Source organism: Spinacia oleracea, chromosome 5, assembly GCF_020520425.1.
Source record: "Spinacia oleracea cultivar Varoflay chromosome 5, BTI_SOV_V1, whole genome shotgun sequence".
Lineage (NCBI taxonomy): Eukaryota > Viridiplantae > Streptophyta > Magnoliopsida > Caryophyllales > Amaranthaceae > Spinacia > Spinacia oleracea.
Genome location: NC_079491.1, coordinates 22800847 through 22823226, shown reverse-complemented (window position 1 = coordinate 22823226; position 22380 = coordinate 22800847). Strand labels below are relative to the sequence as shown.

General features: G+C 35.5%; 3 protein-coding genes across 3 annotated transcripts; 2 read left to right on the top strand and 1 right to left on the bottom strand.

Annotated features, from left to right (window-relative positions):
• The first annotated feature begins 4688 nt into the window (after positions 1–4688).
• LOC110806103 (MDIS1-interacting receptor like kinase 2) lies at positions 4689–5690 on the top strand. Its single transcript, XM_022011744.2, has one exon. It carries the CDS (start codon positions 4689–4691, stop codon positions 5688–5690), a length of 1002 nt encoding a protein of 333 aa, XP_021867436.2.
• A 5646-nt stretch (positions 5691–11336) lies between these two features.
• LOC110806104 (metallothionein-like protein type 2) lies at positions 11337–12539 on the top strand. Its single transcript, XM_022011745.2, has 3 exons — positions 11337–11497; positions 11805–11882; positions 12183–12539. The coding sequence occupies exons 1-3, from the start codon at positions 11433–11435 to the stop codon at positions 12271–12273; spliced, it is 234 nt and encodes a 77-aa protein (XP_021867437.2). The 5' UTR covers positions 11337–11432; the 3' UTR covers positions 12274–12539.
• Positions 12540–16976: 4437 nt separating this feature from the next.
• On the bottom strand, positions 16977–20977 carry LOC110806106 (kinesin-like protein KIN-10B). The gene is made up of 14 exons (XM_022011747.2): positions 20538–20977; positions 20287–20455; positions 19741–20134; positions 19452–19657; positions 18904–19202; positions 18751–18817; positions 18427–18570; positions 18244–18325; positions 17863–18143; positions 17728–17774; positions 17611–17632; positions 17448–17510; positions 17319–17357; positions 16977–17231 (listed from the first exon to the last, which is right to left on the bottom strand). The coding sequence occupies exons 1-14, from the start codon at positions 20753–20755 to the stop codon at positions 17187–17189; spliced, it is 2076 nt and encodes a 691-aa protein (XP_021867439.1). The 5' UTR covers positions 20756–20977; the 3' UTR covers positions 16977–17186.
• Positions 20978–22380: the final 1403 nt, after the last annotated feature.

The following is a 22380-nucleotide window of genomic DNA, read 5'->3' as shown; positions in this document are numbered from 1 at the left end:
ATTAATTTTTGTGTGCGTGTGTGTTGTTGAATTGGGACAATCAAATTATGTTTTCAAAAATATTAATTTTCAGTTTTAAATTGATTTAATTATTGTGATTGAGTTTAATTATTGGATTCTTTAGATTAATTAAAACGGTTATGAACACCGTATTGGGTTAGCATTGTGTTTTAATTAAAGAGATTGGTTTTGATGATTTAAATTATGATTTTCAGATTTTATATGTTATAAAGTGTGGATTTTTGAAATCAAAACATGTTTTCGGATTAAACTATTGTTAGGGTTTTGGTTTCAAATTGATTAAGCAATTGATTTACATAATTTAATGTCAATTTAAATTATGGGAATCAATCAAAATTTTCAGAATGTTTATGAGCTTTAAAAAGTTGTTTTTAAGGGTTTTAAAGCGAAAAAGTCAATGTTTTTATACTAGGACTTGAGTTGACTATTTGAGACTATTAAATTACCAATTAATGAATGATTTTTAATTAAACTAAGGGTTTTAGTTTCTTAAATAGTTGCTGGAAATTTAGTAAACATGGATAATAATTTAGTTCTCTTATTTGTTTTTATAGGAGTTGATTCCTAGTGAGTCGTGATTCGCACAGTGGCACCCGTACTTAGGTATTCCAGGTACGTACAAGACTAGGGTGACCACCCATCCCTTGAGGACTTTGTGAAGTGTATAGAATGTGAATCATGTGAACTTATGTTATTATGAATTCATGTTTGATGATTGGGAATGAATATGTTATTATGAATTCATGTTTAATGTTGAGAACAAGCATGTTATTATTATTGTTGAATCTATGTGAACGAGCATGTTATGAATTGAATTATGCTTTATAGATTCTGTTGAACTATCATGTTATGGACTTTTATAATCGTTGAATTATGTCAAGCATGTTGTTCGAGTTGGTTTGCAGGTATGAGTATTGCGCATGCAAGTTGTTATTATTATTATGCTATAGTACAGGATGTCTAGCATAATTATTGAGCCAGTCGAATATTGCCAGTGAGAAATATATATTCTACCAAAGGGTAGGATATGTTAGAGAGTCTATGTGAATTGAATTAAGGACAATTGGTGCTAAGGGCACACCCCGCTTGTTAATAGGCAATTTCGGGTTATCTCAAACAGTGTTTTTGAGAAGGAACAATGGGAGTAATTTCACTTGAGTCTTGTTTGATCACAAGTCCGAAAGAAGTAAAATATTAAAGAGTCATTGTTGAATTGTTGAATTGTTTGTATGTTGTGTATTGAGTCGCCTTGAACATAATATACTAATTAACGTAAAGTGTAACCCAAAGAGCTTCAAAACTCTTGGAACGTATATACCTTGAGTATGAACAATGGGGGGAGTCTTGCCGGAAACTTGTACTCCTAGAATGATACAAGACGTTGTTTCATTCTTCTTTTATGCCGTTGTGCATTGGAATTCCTGTCGGTATGGGCCGACTGTCGGTAGTAGCCCGACTTATTTTGGTGTATGGTTGGCTCCCATCACCCTTTCTTTCCTACTTTACCCGTTCGAAACTACTTTTTTTATTAATCTGTGAGTCAAGAGTCGTGTCTCGTGTCGAGTCTTGTCTCCATGTTTACTCGTTTATTTTATGGCTTTTGCATGTGGATTATTTAATTGTCGAGTGAAACATGTTAGGATAGAATGTTATTCTAGCTTGTCCGTACTCATCTTTTGCTGACTTCGTGCTTCATGTCTTCTGGTCATGGCCTTCGCCTTAATGACCCTATGATGATCCATCAATTGCATTTGCGTTGTTGGGGAGTAGATTTTCAATAAAGCAGGTTTGTAGAGATAACTTGCGGGAGAAGTTATCATGGGATTCGAGTTGAGAGTTTTATGCTTCCGTAATTTATAAACTCTATTTCTATTTATAGTCATGACTAATACTACTATTTTCAGTTAATGGATTTCAAACGATTTGTTTTAGTTTGGGCCTCAACGATTCCAACTTGTTTTAATGACCATTAACTACTTATTTAATGTGTTTTGAAAGTTAGTTATTTCCGCTGCGTAATTCTGGTAAATAGCCTTAGCCGTTATCTCGGTGGCGGTAATATCTTGGTAATTCCTGTGTTTTAAGTTGGAAAATGTTTTATAAAAAGCAAGGAATTATTAGGGTGTTACAATTTTCCATCATCTTAAACTCAATCGGTGCAACCCCTACTTTCTTCCTAATAATCTCATTCCTCAAACGATCCTTTCTTGTATGCCCACACATCCAACGTAACATGCGCATCTCCGCCACATTCAGATGATACTCTTTTAACTAAATTAGGCATGTATGAATAAGTATACCCACGAGATAATTAGTATTTTTACATACTCCCTCCGTCCCTTAATACTCGCACCGTTTCGACTGGACACGCTTGCCAATGCACATCTTTGACCACGAATATCTTCAACTACATATTATAAAAACTTATTTTTTTTTTCAATATTATGAAAATATATATTAAGATGAAGCCAATAATATATTATATACTAACATTTATTTTCGTATACTAGAAATAAAATAGGGTCAAAGTTAATTATGTGAATAGTGTAAAAAGTCAAAACGGTGCGAGTATTAAGGGACAGAGGGAGTATATGCTAATAGGTATACTCATTCCTCTCCTTTAGTATAGCTATAGACTAGTTGTTGGACATCGTCCCAAGTTCTCCAAACTAACTATCAAATTAACTATGTAAATTGGTAGAGCAATTAGGTTTATGTAGGCATATTAATGGTCATTTGTTATTAAAATGTGTTCTGCATGCTCATTTATCCTTAACAATTTGCTATAACATACTTAAGCATTATATCCTCTCTCTTCTTTCTATTCTTGGTAAGTAGGAATTATATTAACACCTAAAATCAAAATTGTACATATAAGGGTGAGAAGTTAATCACCCACAAATCAACAACAAAAACAATAGACGTACAACCTACCAAAACAAGCACAAAATTAACAAAGCTCATTGAGACTAAACAAATACAAACAAACAAAAGTCAACTCTGGTCAAACTTGACCAGAATTGACAAAAATCACTCCACTACAGGTCTACAGTATATGAGCCTCACGCATCACCAACTGTATGCACCCCTTCCAGACTTGACCAGCAGCTTGGAAGCTACACACGACACATCAACACAACATTGGTATCAGCTAGGCAGAAGTCAACTTTGGTCACATATGCCCAAAGCAACAACACCTGAGCAGACCCCTGCATTCATCCATCTTCAGCAGGCATCCATCTTCAACCGTGAGCATTTCCAACAGTGTACATGCAACAAATCACATCCCCCATTCCATCATCAACCCAATCAGCCACCTGCACCCTGCCTCACTGTTGACATGACTGCTGAAACAACAAAAAACAGCAGCACAGCGGTACGAGTCAACTTTGGTCTTGTTGACAAAAGCAATAGAAGACTTGTAGACAATTTAGGATAAGGAGATCTCATGCAATGATTATGCAACAAATTGATAGATTGATGACTGATCAATAAAAGAAAGAGACCATGGAATTCAAATACAAAATAAATGACGTTATACAAGTGTTTATAGTGAAGCAAGTATTGGATTGGACTGTAATCGTCTATCTGCATGTATAGAGACAAAAAGTATCTTGGTTAAAAAATCACTTCAAACTATTACCAACATGAACAGATTCTGTAACACATTTGACAACTAAAATAAGTGGTTGGCAGATCCAGACAGCTTAGTGAAACAGCCAGAAATATAATGCAAATGCCAAATGGCAAGCTCTCTGTAATTATGAATTTAGTTGTTCAAATAAGTTTAAATGATAAAATTTTGCTTCCTAGAATCCAACAGCTCTATGCAATTCAAATAAGTTGATTTATTCTTCTACACCATTTAGATAGACTTTCAAATTTTAGACGTGGCATGTGACCGACTTACACAAGAAAATAGTTACATCTTGTGTTATTAAAAAAGACAAGTCATTATGTCAAAAAAAAAAAAAAAAAAAAGACAAGTCAAATGAAAATGTGATTTATTTTGAGTTTAGTTTTTCTTAACTGCTTGCAGCAACCATGAAAAAGCAACGGAGTTGAATAATCTAAAAATGTCATGTAAAAGTTTGTATCCGTACTAAGAATGTAAGAATGATCTTAATAACAAATCTAGTTTGTAAGATAAGTACATGGCTAGCTGCTATTTGGGGTTGGTCCAACAGATTCCACAAAGAGAGATACCCTATCCATCATCAAGTCCTATTAGTCTGGTGTGAAGGTCAACTAAAAACAATAAAGGGAAAATATTGAAGGTAGACAAAAACAGTTTGATAGTCTAAGAAGAAAACTAGAAACTCGATTTGTATAAAGAAAATGACAACATTGGGAAACTGATTTTTTGCTCACCCCTAAACCCGAGGCATCGCCGGGTCCAAAAACTAGTTGATGTTCTAAAATATGTTCCCTATTTATTTTGCAACCACTCAAAATAAATTATCAGTGTATATAGCATGGGTCATCTGGTCAAGTATCTCGTCTAACACCTAACTAATTTTAAAAAGAATTTACTAACTCACCAACTCTATCATATCGATTTGATTAGAATATAGATACATAATTGAAGTTTCGATCAACAAATTGAACTCCGCTCTATATAAACGTGCACGATTACTCTTCTTATGGTCACATATATATTATCAATCATGGAAACCTTGAAAACACATCGTCTGACCCTGATTTCGCTCATAATATTAGCTGATACTATCATATTCAGTCCTAGTTTGGTCGAATCATGCAACGCCATCGATAAAGTAGGGCTGCTCGAATTCAAGCGCGGGATCGAGTACGATAGCAGCGGCCAATTACGCACATGGAACCCAAATACCGACTGTTGCACAACCTGGAATAATGTCAATTGCGATGCTACTACCGGAAGGGTGGTTAAAATAACCCCGTTCCGCCCTTGGAACCCTATGGATGTCGATATATCTATCTTTGTAAACGGTACAATATCCCCTTTCCTAGGTAATCTTACTTCTCTAACAGAACTTGACCTTGGTCATTTTCAACAATTTTACCTTGACGACCCAGCTGGGTTAAGAGGTCCAATACCACCCCAAATAGGCAAATTATCACAATTAACTTACCTTTCTTTAGCTCACAATGTTGTTAGTGGTTCAATACCTGCATCATTTGCTAACCTCCGTCGTCTAAAAACTCTCAACCTTGGCTATAATAGTCTCTCAGGCAGTATACCCTCCAATCTTTTTCAATCAATGGAGTCACTATCGCAATTATATTTATATCAGAATCATTTTACGGGTTCGATACCGTCTTCCATCGTAAATTTGATCTCACTTGAGCGACTCGGCTTGAACAATAATTCATTCTCCGGTGAGATACCAACTAGTCTTGGCAAACTAAAGACCATCAAATCAATAAACTTGTCACATAACAAGTTTATTGGTAGGATACCCGATTCAATCAGTGAACTTTCCCAATTAGAGGCTTTAAATCTTGATCACAATAAACTCACTGGAAGTATTCCGATTAAGGTGTTGAATCTGAACAAGTTGGTTGTTTTTTATGTGTCTAATAATCAACTTAGTGGAAGAATTCCTCCTCACAGTTCAGCTATTCCTGCTTCTGCATTTTCGGGAAATCAAGGCCTTTGTGATGTTCCGCTGCCTCCTTGTAAGCATTAGATTGTGATATATGTTACCAATTGTAATTTTAATACTTTCTTTTGTTGGTCAAAATTATTGTAACATTTAAATTTTTAGGTTAAATCAATCACACTCCTTTTATATGTAAAGGTAAAATGGCAGTGCATCATTTATAATCTATACCTAGTATTTAAAAAGGAACATCATACATTATTAGAAGATATGTGTCATCTCATTATTAGAAGCCATGTGGCATCTCATCCATCATTTTGTTTTTGTTTTTTTTCAATTTATCTTTATTGTTTCTATGATTTACAACTTCTAATGCCTCTTCCACTCCATTTTCCTTATTCAACATCAAGTTATTAGTAGTCTAATATACTCATTAGTTTCTTCCACTCCACCCCTTTAACATCCAATATTTATTCAACATATAATTGTTATATTTTTCCAACCTTCAAATTACGCCTCTATTTAATTCATATATTACCAAAAATCAGAAGTACTCACTAATTAAAACTTCAAAAGACATACGAACAACCACCGCTTAAAAGCTAGTTTATACTATATATTAAAAGGCGGTTCTAATCAAATTTATGTGCCACGTGGCGCTCTGTTTATGAGTATTTCACTTCATGTAAATATCATATACTTAAAAATTAGAAATGGAGCATGTACAAGACTTGAACACGCGACCTCATGTATAAACAATAAAGTGTTTACCATTGAGCTACAACACGTTACATGCTATCATTGTAAAAAAAAATACTAATAAATATAATAAAAATGGAATTTATAATAACATTTTCAAATAACAATAATATAAATGTTACTAATGTGGTAACCCGGGACATCGCCCGGGCCTAAAAACTAGTTTATACTTAAAATAAGTTATGATACATTCATACTCCTTCCTTTTTTGTTTTTTGTTTTTGGTTTTTTTTTTTAAGTTACACTTTGTTTTTCACGGTTTCCAGTGTCTATGTTTGACCATTAATATATTCCATTACATATGATTTTTTTTTTACATAATTAATGTTGGGAGTAAAGCTTGGAAAAGTGCTTGGTCGGTACTGTCGGGCGCCAGTGCTAAGGAAAAACTTGGAAAGGTTAAGTCGCCCGATCGGGCAGAGTTCGCTCTACCCGGCGAATATACCTGTTGTTTTGTTGTTGCACGCGCGTCCGACTGGGCGGAGGCCAACGGTTGGGTTTCCTTGTGATTGTTTGTTCCCTTTAGATTCTTGTGTAACAACTTATTTAGTGATCTTAATTGTCATTAAACATTTGATGATTGTAATCATAAGTGATTCCCTTTTATGATTTGGGGTTACATGTCTTTCATGTTCTTGAGTTAAAGAACTCATTACACCCTCTTAATGGCATTGGCATCTTATGGCCTTTGGTCATCTTTTGTTGTTACACATTGATGCTTATCCTTTCTGATTTGGGTGAGTGCATGGGTTAGGTGGTTATTCTCCATGTTTATGGAGATAATTAATCTCTCATTATTATGAGTTATTATTCTTGATTTTTTGAGTTATTTGAGTGTTTGATTTTTCCACTCATTCTAGCTCTATATATATTCTCTCACTTCTTTGAGTAGAGATATAGAAAATCAACTAGTTATTTTCCCGGGCGATGCCCCGGTGACTATATGTAATTTGAGAACTAATCTTGATAAAACTTGAGTTAAATAAAAATAATTACAATAGTTTGATACTCCCTCTGTATTTATTTAAGGGATACACTTACCTTTTCAGGCCGTATTTATTTAAGAGATACACTTGCCATTTTGAGTAACTTATCAACCCTACCATCTAATTAAATAATATATCTACACCACACCTCCACCCCCCACTCCCTAAAATGACATGGTCCCCACTTGTTTTTCTTATTAAAATATCTACTCAACTCCACTTGTTTTATTACTTTATTTCATTCAATTCTTTTTCTTAATACCCGTGCCCGGCCAAGTGTATCTCTTAAATAAATACGGAGGAAGTATTTACTTACATATAACATGAGACAAAAATGTGTGCATAATTTATTTTTATATTTTATTTATGTAAGGGTGATTCAATATAAAATTTGGTTAAACATCTTAGTAAACTAAATCTATACTATATATTAAAAGGCGTCTATAAGAAAGCATACGTGACACGTGGCGCTCTGCCTATAGGTCGTTCGCTCCATGTAATCTTCATATACATTAAAAAAAATATCCAACATGGTTAGCGTAAAGTTTGAACCCCTGACCTTGAATTTAAACAATATAGGTTTTACCACTAAGCTATTACATGTTTCATATTATCATTGCAAAAAAAATATATATAATTAAATGTGAAATGTGAATGTTGTTAATGTAGTAACACGGGGCTTCGCCCGGGCCCAAAAACTAGTTTAAATTTTAAATGGAGTAGTCTTTTGTTATGTGTAATACTCTTTTTTTATTGCTCTAAGTAAACTTACATGAACTGACCTGCTAAAAAACGTAATTTTAAATGAACCTAAATGAAAATGTAAATGAAAAAAAATTAGGTATAGTTTAGTTTCATAAGAAAATTATTAAAATGTATAATTATGGTAGGCATTTAATTTTTATTACAAGGTATTAATAAACATAACTTATATGTTTTCGATTGCTTAAATATCATAAGTTATATTATTAAATTAGTGGTTAAAGTTCTAACTTATGAACATGAAGTCATAAAGTCAGCAATATGGTGGGGTTTGAAAGCTATCAAAGGCCATCATACCAGGGTCGAAGTCCAAACAGATGCGCAAGAAGTAGTCAACGCCTTCTTGAATAATGGATCAGTAAGTTTAGAAGCCCGCAACACGCTGAAGAATAACCTTGTTATCACGGATCAATTAGACTATTTTTGTATTTCTAAAGTACCTAGAGTTGTTATTTTTAAAGCCCATAATCTAGCCCAAAAAGCTAGAAGAGGGGATTATTTGGTTGTATTTGTTATCCTCTTGCCAAAAAAAAGTGTGGATTAAACAATTGAAATAAAAGATAATGGGGGTGGGTAAGTGTGGATTAAACGATTAGATATTAGTAGTGGGGTATAGTGTTTGGTGTAAGAAAGATATAACAAAAATAAGGAAATTTTTTTCCAAAAATAGAAAGTGCACAAATCATTTAAATACGAGACTCATTAAAGTACGGAGGGAGTACTTGTGTAATAAGGAAAAAAAAATACCATGTTTTATTATATTGTTCTTTTGACACAAAGTCCTGGAGAAGTGGAAAAACGTATGGCTAAAAATAGAAACAGATAACGTTTTTAGGAACGCTTGAAAAGGAAAACATGTAACGTTTTGTGGAACGGAGGAAATAACTTTTGTGGAATGGAGGAAGTAATTTCCGATAGTTGTAGCTAGGGACTTGCTTGCAATTTTTAGAAATTCCAAACTACTAGTTTCACCATTGGGGTTGAAATGATAAATTAGTTTGGCCAAATAAATTAGCTTAGATGAGCTAATTTGGTTGAAAAAAAACGTAGCCAATAAAATAATGTTAAATTAAATTACATTTAAAATATTGATTGATCAACAGGACTACATTAAATATCAAGCTAGTAACTAACACTGCTAACCAGTAGGGTACCAACTAGTTAGAAAGGGAAGTAGCTTGAAATATTATGTGGCATGACAAGTTAATTTAGAAATTAGATTATTGTTGAAGACGCTTTGAAGTATATTTTACTCCCTCCGTCCCAAAATTATTGTTCTTTTTTACTAAAATACGGATTTTAAGAAAAGTGAAATATAATGTACAAGAAAGTGGAATATAGTGTAGGAAAAAATGTAAAAAGTGGAATATACGGAGTAGTGAATAAGAAAGTGTAATGGAAAGTGAAAGTATTGGAAAATAGGAAAAATAATATCCAAATAAGAAAATAGGACTATAAATTTAAAACGTCTGAAATATAAAAACATGAATATAATTTTGGAGTGGATGAAAGAATAGGGAACAACAGTGTAACCAAAATATGGAACCCAGCCCCACGTTTGATTGGACGCAAAGCAGTGGCACTTTGAAAGGTGGATTCCGGGCATCCACTGTAGATGGAGCATATGTAATTTGGGCCCACTTGAAGTCCGGATTGTGTGATTGTGTTGCGTCCCTTTCCAATTAACCGTATCAATTATTCAATTATCAAAATCAAAAGAGATGAAAATATCTACTCCTACTTAATCATTAAGAACACCATGTGCAAAATATCTTGCTAATTCAGTATGGCTTGTGTTTGTGTTTGGTACACATATTTCGGTTAATCATTATTTGGGTTAATCCAGTTAGGTTTGTCTTTATCCAATTTTTTTCATGTCGGGTTCGAGACTCAGATCATATGGAGTTTTGTTTTGTCGATTTGAAAATCATACGAATTTGAGAACCTACTTGCAAACAAAATGGAAATGACAAATGCACTATTAAAGGTCAAACAAACGGAACTTACACTATACAACCACCTGTAACTTACAAGGTATAATCAAAGTCGTTTTTTATGCACATTTGCTCATGGTAAAGCACCTGGACAAAGGAATACAAAATTATCCAAGACAAGCAAGGAGATTAACAATTGATATGCTTTTTAATTAGTACGGAGTATATTTCCAATTATGCATTGTCCATAGATTAACTATTTGATTTTGTTATAAAAAATATAAAAAAAAAACTTTTTTTGTAGTGATAGAATATAATGTCCTATGTCCATTACAAATTTAAGGTCCGAAACCTAATTTCTACTTACTAAATCTAAAATATGCATGGATTAACTATTTGATTTAGTGATAAAATTCAACTATGCTAATGTCCCTTCATAAAGATTGGCTTTGAGGTCCAAAATCTTATTTCCCCTTGCTAAAAGACGAAATCATAAAATTAGATGGTACACATATGCAACAACAATAGTTGGTCAATTCAACAAAGAAAATTCATGGAACAAATTGATCGGACCATATAGAAATAATGTTCAAATCTATAGATCTCTAAGAATTCCTAAATATGTATACGTATTTTGTATTGTTTGTCGTCTGAACAATACTCTCCTTAAATCTTCCATCGAAGTTTATTAGTCACAAATACCATGACCAAGATCAAAACTAACCTAAAAAAAAGTTTGTTACATTCGATAATTATCCGACTGGAACCTTACTAAGACACAAAATCACTGCTTCAAATGCGAAATTAGAACCAATCTAAATGTATCTCGAACAGTAAGCTAATATGTACTCGACATGATAAATGACATGCTTGACTAAAACCGAACTTGAAGCGATCAAAATCTCCAAAATCAGACTTAAAAGACGACTTAACCTGAAATGATCGGCCTAGTAGTAGGATTCAAGATCCAGCATAACTCAACCCGATATCCTCGTTTAATTTTCAGGTGCACCTTCACAAACTACATTCAATTAAGAGCACCTCCATCTTATATCCGGATACACCAGAGTCAATCTCGAATAAATACGCACATCGAGAACATGCTAGCAAAACCAAGCAAACACAAAATTCCAGATTACGTGGAAGATAGAGGTTCCCTGAATGACGATGCCAAAATTGGACGATCTCTAAAGCTTAAAAATCATCGTCCGATAAGATTAAAACACGTGGACGGTAAACAAAACATTCTCTCTCCTCAAACACTACTATAAGTAGAGGCCCTACTCTGTTGCTTATCCAATATCCCCGCTCACATTCTGTTAAGAAATTATCATCAGATCATCTTTTTTTTCCCAACTTTTGCTCTCACCTTTTGTCACTCTTTGAAAATGTCTTGCTGTGGTGGTAACTGTGGTTGTGGATCTAGCTGCGGTTGCGGCAGCAGCTGTGGAGGGTAATTTTTTTCCGTTTTCTTTTTTGTTTCTTTTTCAGATTTTTAAGTGAATCATCATCGTTTTTGACAGAGATGTCCGGATACAAGATATATTTTTGTATTTCTACAAATTAGGTTGTGATTATGTCTTAAATTACTTTTTTGTTGTTTATGTACTAGATTTTATCAAGAAATCGCGAGGGTTGAGATTTGGTCATGTCCTTCTCCTTGTTTTTTTTGAAAAAAAATGGACGATCAGTTTAAATTTTGTTATTGTATACTCCGTAATTCAATTAAATAATTGGGTTATTGTAAAATGTTGATTTAGGTGCAAGATGTTCCCTGACTTTGTGGAGAACGCCTCCAACCCCACCGTCCTCGTCTCTGGTGTTGCTCCCAAGATCTCGTAAGTCCTTTTCCCCCTTCAAGTTGCAGATCATTTGGCATTTTGAGCTTAGTACAAAAAGTTGATTAAATCTTCTAATTATACAATGATAAAGTATAATTATTTGATCAATTGTAATTACAAGTCCCACACTCCCACGTTAAATGATCTAGTTAAATAATGTTTGATTTTAAATGAGAGTTTGTGTAATTGAAACTGTGTTTCTGGTTATTAGCAACAAAAATGTTTGATTTAGCTTAATATATTCTCCTTTTATAATAAAAATTAGGAGTAATTAATAATGTTGTGAAATGAAAACAGGTTCGCTGAAGGAGCAGAGATGGGAGTGGCTGCTGAGAATGGCTGCAAGTGCGGTGCTAACTGCCAGTGCGACCCTTGCACCTGCAAATGAAGACCTTCTTCTTATTAAAGATGCAGAGCTGTTATTAGTAACGGCACTAGCATATTAATTAAGTTATATTAATATATCTAATGGGTTATTGTGTTGTAATACTTATTGTTGGACTTCTTATGTGGTTTGTAAACCAAGTTCCTAATTAGCGTTCGTTTAAGTAGAATAATCACCCCATATATGATGTGATATCGTATGTGATATGTTTCCTTCATCCGTTTGGACTAATGATACTACTTTGTGTGTGTTTTAGAACACTTTTGTGATTTTCTTCATCTTTTTATAAACTTGTTTAATTATTCTACTTAATTAAACAAAGTTTGTGTTCCGGGGTTGAAACGATGGAAGGAGCGTCCTTGATGTCTTGAGTTCCGATCAAGTACGGTGCCTGCAAGATGAACTCCGGGCCAAGGGGGGTCCCCGAGGCGGAGCCTCCGACGCTCAAGTCAGTACAATTGATTGATGTATAAAATGAGGTGTTTAGGGGAGAGAGAGAGTAGGGTGGCTTCTCTAGGGTTAGAGAATGACCCCTTTACCTTGCCCTTTGAGGGGTATATATAGTGCCTTTGTTGGGCCTTTGAGGCCTTGTAAGGGATATTGGGCTTGAGTGGATTTTATTGGCTTTTAGGTTAAAATGGTGGGCCCATTTTAACACCCCAACAAATGCCCCCCAGACCCAATTCTATTTGAAAAATGGGTTGGGTTTTGATTTTGATCACTTCCAAGTGAAAGTCGATTTCAGCTCAGAATTTTAACCTCGGCTCGGATTGTAACATCGGTTCGAGTTGTAATCTCGGCTCGGGTTTTACCTTCGGATTTTTACCTTCGGCTCGGTTTTGTCCTTCGGATTTTTACCTTCGGCTCGGTTTTATCCTTCGGATTTTTACCTTCGGCTCGGTTTTGTCCTTCGGATTTTTACCTTCGGCTCGGTTTTATCCTTCGGATTTTTACCTTCGGCTCGGTTTTATCCTTCGGATTTTTACCTTCGGCTCGGTTTTGTCCTTCGGATTTTTACCTTCGGCTCGGTTTTATCCTTCGGATTTTTACCTTCGGATTTTACCTTCAGCTCGGACTGTAACATCGATTCGAGTTGTAATCTCGGAGCGATTTTTCACCTCGCTCTTCAAATTCGGAGATCTGTTTAAGAACGTGCTTCTAAAATCGGCTCGGATTGTAACATCGGTTCGAGTTGTAATCTCGGAGCGGTTTTTTTTTACCTTCGGCTCGGATTGTAACATCGATTCGAGTTGTAATCTTTGAGCGATTTTTAACCTCGTTCTTCAAATCCGGAGATCTGTTTAAGAACGTGCTTCTAAAATCGGCTCGGATTGTAACATCGGTTCGAGTTGTAATCTCGGAGCGGCTTTTTTCCTTCGGCTCGGATTGTAACATCGATTCGAGTTGTAATCTTTGAGCGATTTTTAACCTCGTTCTTCAAATCCGGAGATCTGTTTAAGAACGTGCTTCTAAAATCGGCTCGGATTGTAACATCTGTTCGAGTTGTAATCTCGGAGCGGTTTTTTTTACTTCGGCTCGGATTGTAACGTCGATTCGAGTTGTAATCTCGGAGCGATTTTTAACCTCGCTCTTCAAATCCGAAGATCTATTTAAGAACGTGCTTCTAAAATCGGCTCGGATTGTAACGTCGATTCGAGTTGTAATCTCGGAGCGATTTTTAACCTCGTTCTTCAAATCCGGAGATCTGTTCAAGAACGTGCTTCTAAAATCGGCTCGGATTGTAACATCGGTTCGAGTTGTAATCTCGGAGCGATTTCTTTACTTCGGCTCGGATTGTAACGTCGATTCGAGTTGTAATCTCGGAGCGATTTTTAACCTCGCTCTTCAAATCCGAAGATCTGTTCAAGAACGTGCTTCTAAAATCGGCTCGGATTGTAACATCGGTTCGAGTTGTAATCTCGGAGCGATTTCTTTACTTCGGCTCGGATTGTAACGTCGATTCGAGTTGTAATCTCGGAGCGATTTTTAACCTCGCTCTTCAAATCCGAAGATCTGTTCAAGAACGTGCTTCTAAAATCGGCTCGGATTGTAACATCGGTTCGAGTTGTAATCTCGGAGCGGCTTTTTACCTTCGGATCGGTTTTATCCTTCGGATTTTTACCTTCGGCTCGGTTTTATCCTTCGGATTTTTACCTTCGGCTCGGATTTATCCTTCGGATTTTTACCTTCGGCTCGGTTTTATCCTTCGGATTTTTACCTTCGGATCGGTTTTATCCTTCGGATTTTTACCTTCGGCTCGGTTTTATCCTTCGGATTTTTACCTTCGGAAGTGATGTAGTGCCATCATGCCAATGTATGCTGTTGTTACCAATCGTGCAAGGTGATTGTGGGCTCAGTTGAGTCTGAGTTGTGGAAACTTGCTTTATTTCCAAATTCATAACTTTCACGCGTGAGCTGTTACTGGCTCCAAAAATCTGTACTCAAGCAAAATGAATCCTCTTTATTCTGAAAATGAGTTTGCAGATCTGGGAGAGTGGGAAAGCATCTTTACTTGGCCTTGAGGCTACTGGGCCACCAAAATGTAGTAACGATCTGTAGCAACAATTTGTAGCAACATTATTTGTCACCACACTACCCATTATAACGTAATTTGTTGACAAACAGTAATTTTTGGTCGGCTATTTCAGATTTCCGGCCATTTTTGCGGTTGAACATAATAGTATGAAAATGTGGATTTTCATGGGTTATTGCTCTCGATCCCCACAGACGGCGCCAAATTGTTCCGGGGTTGAAACGATGGAAGGAGCGTCCTTGATGTCTTGAGTTCCGATCACGTACGGTGCCTGCAAGATGAACTCCGGGCCAAGGGGGGTCCCCGAGGCGGAGCCTCCGACGCTCAAGTCAGTACAATTGATGTATAAAATGAGGTGTTTAGGGGAGAGAGAGAGTAGGGTGGCTTCTCTAGGGTTAGAGAATCACCCCTTTACCTTGCCCTTTGAGGGGTATATATAGTGCCTTTGTTGGGCCTTTGAGACCTTGTAAGGGATATTGGGCTTGAGTGGATTTTATTGGCTTTTAGGTTAAAATGGTGGGCCCATTTTAACACCCCAACAGTTTGTATTCCGGCAATCAATTAAAAAACAAACAGACCTTTGATTTGGAATCACGAACAGCAACAATGACATTATACTTTATTTCCAATGCTCGTATTTTGTTTTTCTATTGCTACTTCAGCCATTTCATGTAGCTCCCTCCAATGACATTAAGATAAAAATGTTGTTAGAAAATAGGATATGGGTAAAATTCAATCCATCAGGCTGTGCTTTGATTGTGTTAGGGGTTTTTATCCTGAGATACCGACCAGAGACGAAAGTAAAACAGCGAAGGCCAAGAGGGGCTGTTCCGTATGAATAGAGGGATCATGTATACAGTATACTTTTGCTAGCTGAATTGAAGTTTATCTGATACATACAGTTTGTAATATGGAGTATACAAAATATTTGTTTGATATAGAATTATAGATCCCTTTCCTATATTTCATATCGACCTTTATCGATCAAGTAATTTTGGCTCTGTTGGGTTTGGTAGAAAATATTTTCAGTGAAAAATATTTTCAAGGAAAAACATAATTTTAAATTAGATTTTTTTTGTTTAGTTTCTTACAAAAAAATATCATGGACAAAAAAATAAATAAGAGTTGATTAGGAAGAGAGAATGTTTTTCACCATTAAGACAGTTATTCGAAAATTATTTTACACTCCTTTATCGTAAAAAAAATGTAAAATGATTGGGAAAAATTATTTTTCCAAAGAAAAAAAAAGTTTCACGGCAAGTCAAACATTCTTTGAAAAGTTTGGGTAACAAAGTCGTGTTTGCTTTCCTCTGGAAAGATACTACTCCCATCATCCTAGCTTGAGTGGTTGTCAAGTGTAGCGTTAATTATTCCCTTGTCAAATTGTTGGCGGAATAAACAGAAAAGAAGGATATGTCACTCTTGGCCCTTTCCCTTTGTTATCCATAATTACTTTCCGCAAAAGCGTAACAAAGAATGTGTAGATATTCAATGGCAACCGTTGGTAGTGGTCTAGTTGCCCAAATGGATGTTTGAAATTCCAAACCTTTAAAATACTCACAATTAGAGTACTATGCTTAAAAATATTCACAAAATGATGAAATTCACTATTACTAAGATTTTTTTTTTATCATTCCTTCCCTTTAGATTTTCTATGTTGCTTGTTCAAACAACCTATGTTCAAGCCTAGTTAATTACATATTTTCCCTTTAATTTTACGGACTAATATCAATATCTTAGGGGGACATCGCACGTTAGCGCACGGTCCAACAACTAGTTTATTGAAAAGGCAAAACAATCAACTTCACACTCCCTTCGTCATGTTGAGATCCCCTATGTTGTCTACATGTGAGTTGTCCCACATTGGAGAAAGAGGAGGAGAAATACCACCTTATAAGTTTGTACTCCGTACTATGGACAAAAAACGCCCTTTAATACAGGGTTAAATTTCAGAGAAATAGGAAATGGGCCTGAGCAACCCAATAAGGAGGAAATCAATTGGCAATAGTGGGAGTGACTCAACGTTCTCGACTCTTACTTCCATTGACTTAGGTTGGCCGGAGATTTTAGATGATAGTGATTTTGAAAAAATATACTCTGTATTAATCTACTCAATCAATATGCTTTTTTTAAAAGGAAAATTATGTTGAAATTAATAACTCAATCAATATGCTTATTGAAACTAACCAAGATATGGGTGGTTAAATTTATAATGTAATGCTTGAAAAGATACAACTTTTTTTTTATAATCCACATACACAAAACTCCACATTTATATGAACAAGAAAATGAAAGGGTTAATACACAGAATACATGTCTGCAAATCAAATACACAACATTCTCAACAGCTTCTACAACAGGTTTATGTTTCTTGAATGCCTCTTCATGCAAATATGTCCTTAGCAGCTTTGCTAAACATGTGATGGACCTGTATATGCATGTACACATTAGCATTCCATATTCGGAGCTCAACAAATGACTAAAATTATTAGAGTAGTTAGGGAAAACAAATGACCTGCTTCGACGAAAGGCCAATGTTCTCCAGATCATTCAGCTGTAACAAATAACAACAATTAACAGATCTTTAATACCCTTAAAGAAACATTACTACAGTCTAAACTCAAAGTTCTGATAAAATATTTACCGATCTCAATGGACTTGATTCTCTAAGCTCGATAATGTATTCCGCTCTCTTCACTCCAATGCCCTGAATTCATACAAATGGAAGAAAAATGAATAAATCAGCCTGCATCAGAAAAAGAAAAGGAGAATTCTTTTATAATCAAGAATTTTAATTCTGGACATACCTTTAGCTCCAACAGTTCATCTCTGTCAGATAATTGAAAAAAATGGTCAAACCCAATGTAGGAAAATAACTAGGAAATCATTTCAATATTAAGATTATGATACTGGATAGGAAATACCTTGTTGCAGTATTGAGAAAATCTATATACTCCTGAATAAGATAGCTCTGAACAAATGAAACAAAATTCTGGAGTCAGGAAATTACTGATAAATCAATCTGCACACTGTGTAGGACTGATATAGCTCTGTAGTACCTTCATATTAGAACTTCGTATATTGAATTTATCTAGTGGAGTATCAACATCTTGGGATTTTTCCCGGGTCACAATGAAGGGAGTTTTTGGAGTGGTTGAGAGCACATTGTCTTTAGATGAGACTTCCACGATTGGCATTGTAGTTATATTGGAATTGATCGGTGATAAAGCTTTCCTCAATGGACTCTGACATGCTGTTATTTTGGGCCTGTTTGAAGGAGATTGAATGAACTTTCCAGCTCTATTATTTTCCTCCCTTTCATCATCCTCCAGAAGCTCATCTGTAATAAGTAATGAGATGAAACTTATGCTTCAGAGCGAATAAATAATGTAGAAAAGCAAAAGAAAAGATGCAGGAGTATCATACAGAAGAACAGTTACCAGGCAAACCGGCTGTTGACTCAAAACTGGTAAAATCCAACATTGTTTGATTTAAACTATCCTCCACATCAGGCTCCTTCACCTGGCAGAAAAACTTGAACTTACAAGAAAGCTGTGGACAAGTATAAACATAGTGTGTACAACCTAAACCTTTGTAACTATTGTATGAAAATTCAAGCAAACCTCAGAAAAGCAACATTGAGAGTTCTCCAATTGCTGAGTTTCTGGTTTGCTGTTCAATTGCCTGTCTCCAAGTACCGTCAGAACCTCCTTTGTTCTACTTAGGTTTAAGTCTTTTAAACCCTCCGATTCTTGAACACAAACACTCTGCAATGACAGTGGTTACAGTGCATACGTCAATATGATACCTCTTACACTCCAACAGTGCCAAGTATATAAACATCCAAATAATCCAACAAACAAAATTAACTCCCATCCTTTTGCATTTCCAGAGTACAGGATGAAAACATATGATTAAAACTGAAAACAATATATCACCGCACTCACATCATCTTTGCATGAATCAGATGCAGCTTCAGTAACAAACAGTTTCCTTTGAGGCATAGAAATGAAGCTGAAATATACAAATTAGCAACTTAGCAAAAGAATGTGATGTACGGTTTGAACCTTAAGGCGAGTAAGGTATCCTAACAACTTCACCTGTCTTTCACGGTAACTCCTTTAGCTTTTGCGTTTACAGAGCTATGTGATGCTGCTTGTTTCTTCATAGAGTTGATGTGACTAGGGGACGGGAGGAAAAAGGGGGAACCAAATGCTACCTTTCTCTGGTAACTCTTTGCTTTTCCTTTAGATTCAAGCCATGATTGCAATTTAGCTTCCATGTCAATCTTTAGCTTTGGGGTGTCTTGTTTATGTGCTAAGCAAACTATATTGGAGACATGGCGAGAGCGAGCTGCTAAGCTAACTGTATGAACTGCCTCTTGATAGTTTCCTGGATTCTGCCACAATTTACAAGGACTATCAAAATAGTTCCATTCCAAAATCAATTAGACTCTATATACAACCACCCTATAAGTGCAGCATTTGTTGGATTTGGATGCTTGCAGCCTTACCCCTAACCAGAAAACCAGTAGAGAGGCTGTTTCTCATAGTCCAACAAAAAAACCAACTTTATTTATACAATCAAAACTCAGACAGCAATTCTATTTATTGGTTTGAAAACAACAGCTTGTTATTTAGCTCCATACCAGACAAGCTACCATCAGTGCACGACTAGTTCCTCCAAGAGAATCCTGCAGTATGCGAGTTAACTTGGTCTCTCTATACGGAACCCGAGGTTTGTTGTTATTCAAAGCATAGATGACATTAGATAATGCAAACAATGACTGGTTAATCTTAGCACTCTCTTGCAACATGGTACCTTCATTTCCAGACCTTCTGTTATCTTCATTGCCTGGAAGTGAAACCATGTCTAGTCAACAGATGGAGCAGTTCAATGATACCCACATAATATAGAATTTCAGTATATTATATAACCTGCTAAATCTATAAGGTTCAGCTTCCCAGTAATACTAGTCTCCAGGCCTTGATCAGAAGTTTTAGAAACAGTAATTACAAGTACCCCATGGCTCCTGCTAGAAACGTCATTTAGACTAGTATGAGCAACTTTACGTTTTTGGATGCCACGAGCAAACACATCATGGAACTCGGAAATTGAAGTCACCAATACTCGGGACAGTCCTCGTAGGTGGATTTGACCTTCTTTATCATCTAATACTGAGATCTCTTTTTCTTTGAGCTCCAAGAGATCATAGCACCTATCTAAATACACTTCATAATAAGATATCTCGGCAATGCTTCCTGTTGCTTGGCACATAGATAAAACTGTTGACATGGCTAGTGGCATCAACCCTGGTTGTAGATCACTCCCCTACACCAAACTCCCAACATATCAATTTCAAGACTCAAATTTTCTATCACTTTAGTGTGTTTGCAACATGGAGACTGCTTGAAACACTATCCAATTCTTCTTTTGATTAACAACTGAAAATCAGGGCGAATAAAGTTGGGAAATTAGAGTACCTGCATAGTGTAAGTCTTCCCACTACCAGTAGCGCCATAAGCAAAGACAGTGGCATTACATTGTTGAAAAATTCCAGGAATTAACGGCTTCACTTCTTTCTCAAATATGCATTCTACATTATCATCTTCTCCCCCAAAATACCCATCCAATTTATACCATTCTTGTCGACTGAACATATAATTTCAACAATTTCAAAACTCTAAACCAAAAGTAAAACTTAGAAAAATTACAATTAAGTTAAAACCCTAACCTGGTTTCTTGATCTTTAAGATGAACAGAAACTTCATCAGGGGAATCAATCTCAGCATTAGCGGCCAGAACTGAGACACAAGGAATCGTATGTTCATCCTGTAATGCGGTTTCATGAGCGAGAAACGGGCGTACACGAACAATTACTCGAACATTGGATATCATGGTCTTTGGTTTTGAGGGTTTTGCTGGGGTTAAGGACTTCAAATTGCTCGTCATTGTAATATGTATTTTCCGGTACAAAAACTGAAAAAGAGGGAGAGAAAGAGAGAGCAAAAATAATGGAGAGAGCAGAGTATTCAGAAAGTTGGTGACCGTTAGATGATTATGGGTTTGAATTGTTTCTGTTTTCCGGTAGAAGAGCTGGTGAATGGTGATCGTTTCGTTTTTGAAATGGAGACGGGGGAGTCCGCTTTTCGGATTTGTTTTTAAATTGGATAGTGTTTTAAGCAGAGCCTCTGTAATGATTGGCAAATTTTTATTTCTTTCAAAAAAATCTCCATTTTTCAAAGTTGATTTCCTTCATGTAAGTGAAAGTTTTTCTTGGATTTATCATTTTTCGTCATGATTGTAAAATTATTACTGCTTGCTGATTCAGTAGTTGCCGGCCAGGTCTCCGCAAATGTAATTATCCTTTGTTTAGTTCAACTTTTTTTAAGAATATTACCTCGGTGTCTTTAAGGTGTCTAGTTTATCTTACTTTAATTTATAATCCGTCCGTTTTTAAAATATTATCGCAAATTACATGTTTTACATTATTAAGGGAGAAGCCAAAATAAAGCAAGTGATTTGAAAATGATGACCATATATCACTAATGGTACGGGGTAAATAAATAGGGACAATTCTATTTACCCAAAAAAGAAAGAGAAAATCCAAAAAGTACCACAAGACTAATCTTTTAGACAAGGGGAGTAAAAATTTATTTTAGAGTAGCACGCATAATTAAGAGAACTAGATTTTGGGCTCGGCCGATGCCCCGCGTTACTACTCCTTAATAGCATTTACATTTATATATAATATATTTTGCAATGATAACATGAAACATGTAATGGCTTGTTGGTAAAAGCTTTATTCTTTAAACTCAAGGTTAAGGGTTCAAATTAATCTTATGCACCATGTTTAATATTTTTTTTAAAATGTATATGAAAATTACATGGAGCGAACGATCCATAAACAGAGCGTCACATGTCAATTAAGGGCCTCTTCGGCACCAATTGTACTTTTCAGTTTTTTGTTTTTATAAAACTGAAAACTGATTTCAGTTTTGTTTTTAATTTTGTCAAAACTAAATTAAAACCCCAACTTCCCAGGCCCATCAAATACTTAATTTTTAGAGTATATAATTTTACTTTAATGATCTTGAAACCACGTGGTCATCAATTTCAAAGACAACAATTCTTTGTTTTAGTTTGACAGGTGTAAAAAAGAGGAGCCTCATAATTTCTTTGTTCTAACTTCTTCTTTATCTCTCTCTTCAGAGTAAGGGGCGGTTTTGTCTCATATACCACCATGGTTCTCAAGGATGTCTGCAAATTCATTGGTCGATTTCATCGTGCATTGAAATCATGGAAATCTTCTCTTCCCTACCTCAGTTCACCGAAACCCACCTCAGTATAATCAAAGATCTCCAAATGGAAGAATCGCTAATAATACTTATTTATGTGATTCTGGTTCACTCTATTTTTCCCAGAGTAAAAATGGCCACCACCTGGTTGATATTTATGTGCCGAACATGGCCCGGTCTTGATCTTGATTATTGTGCAATTGTTGTTATCCCCATTGATAGAGGTGAGTTTTATCCTTCTTTCCTCTTTTAAAATTCGATTGAAAACTTCAGGCTACA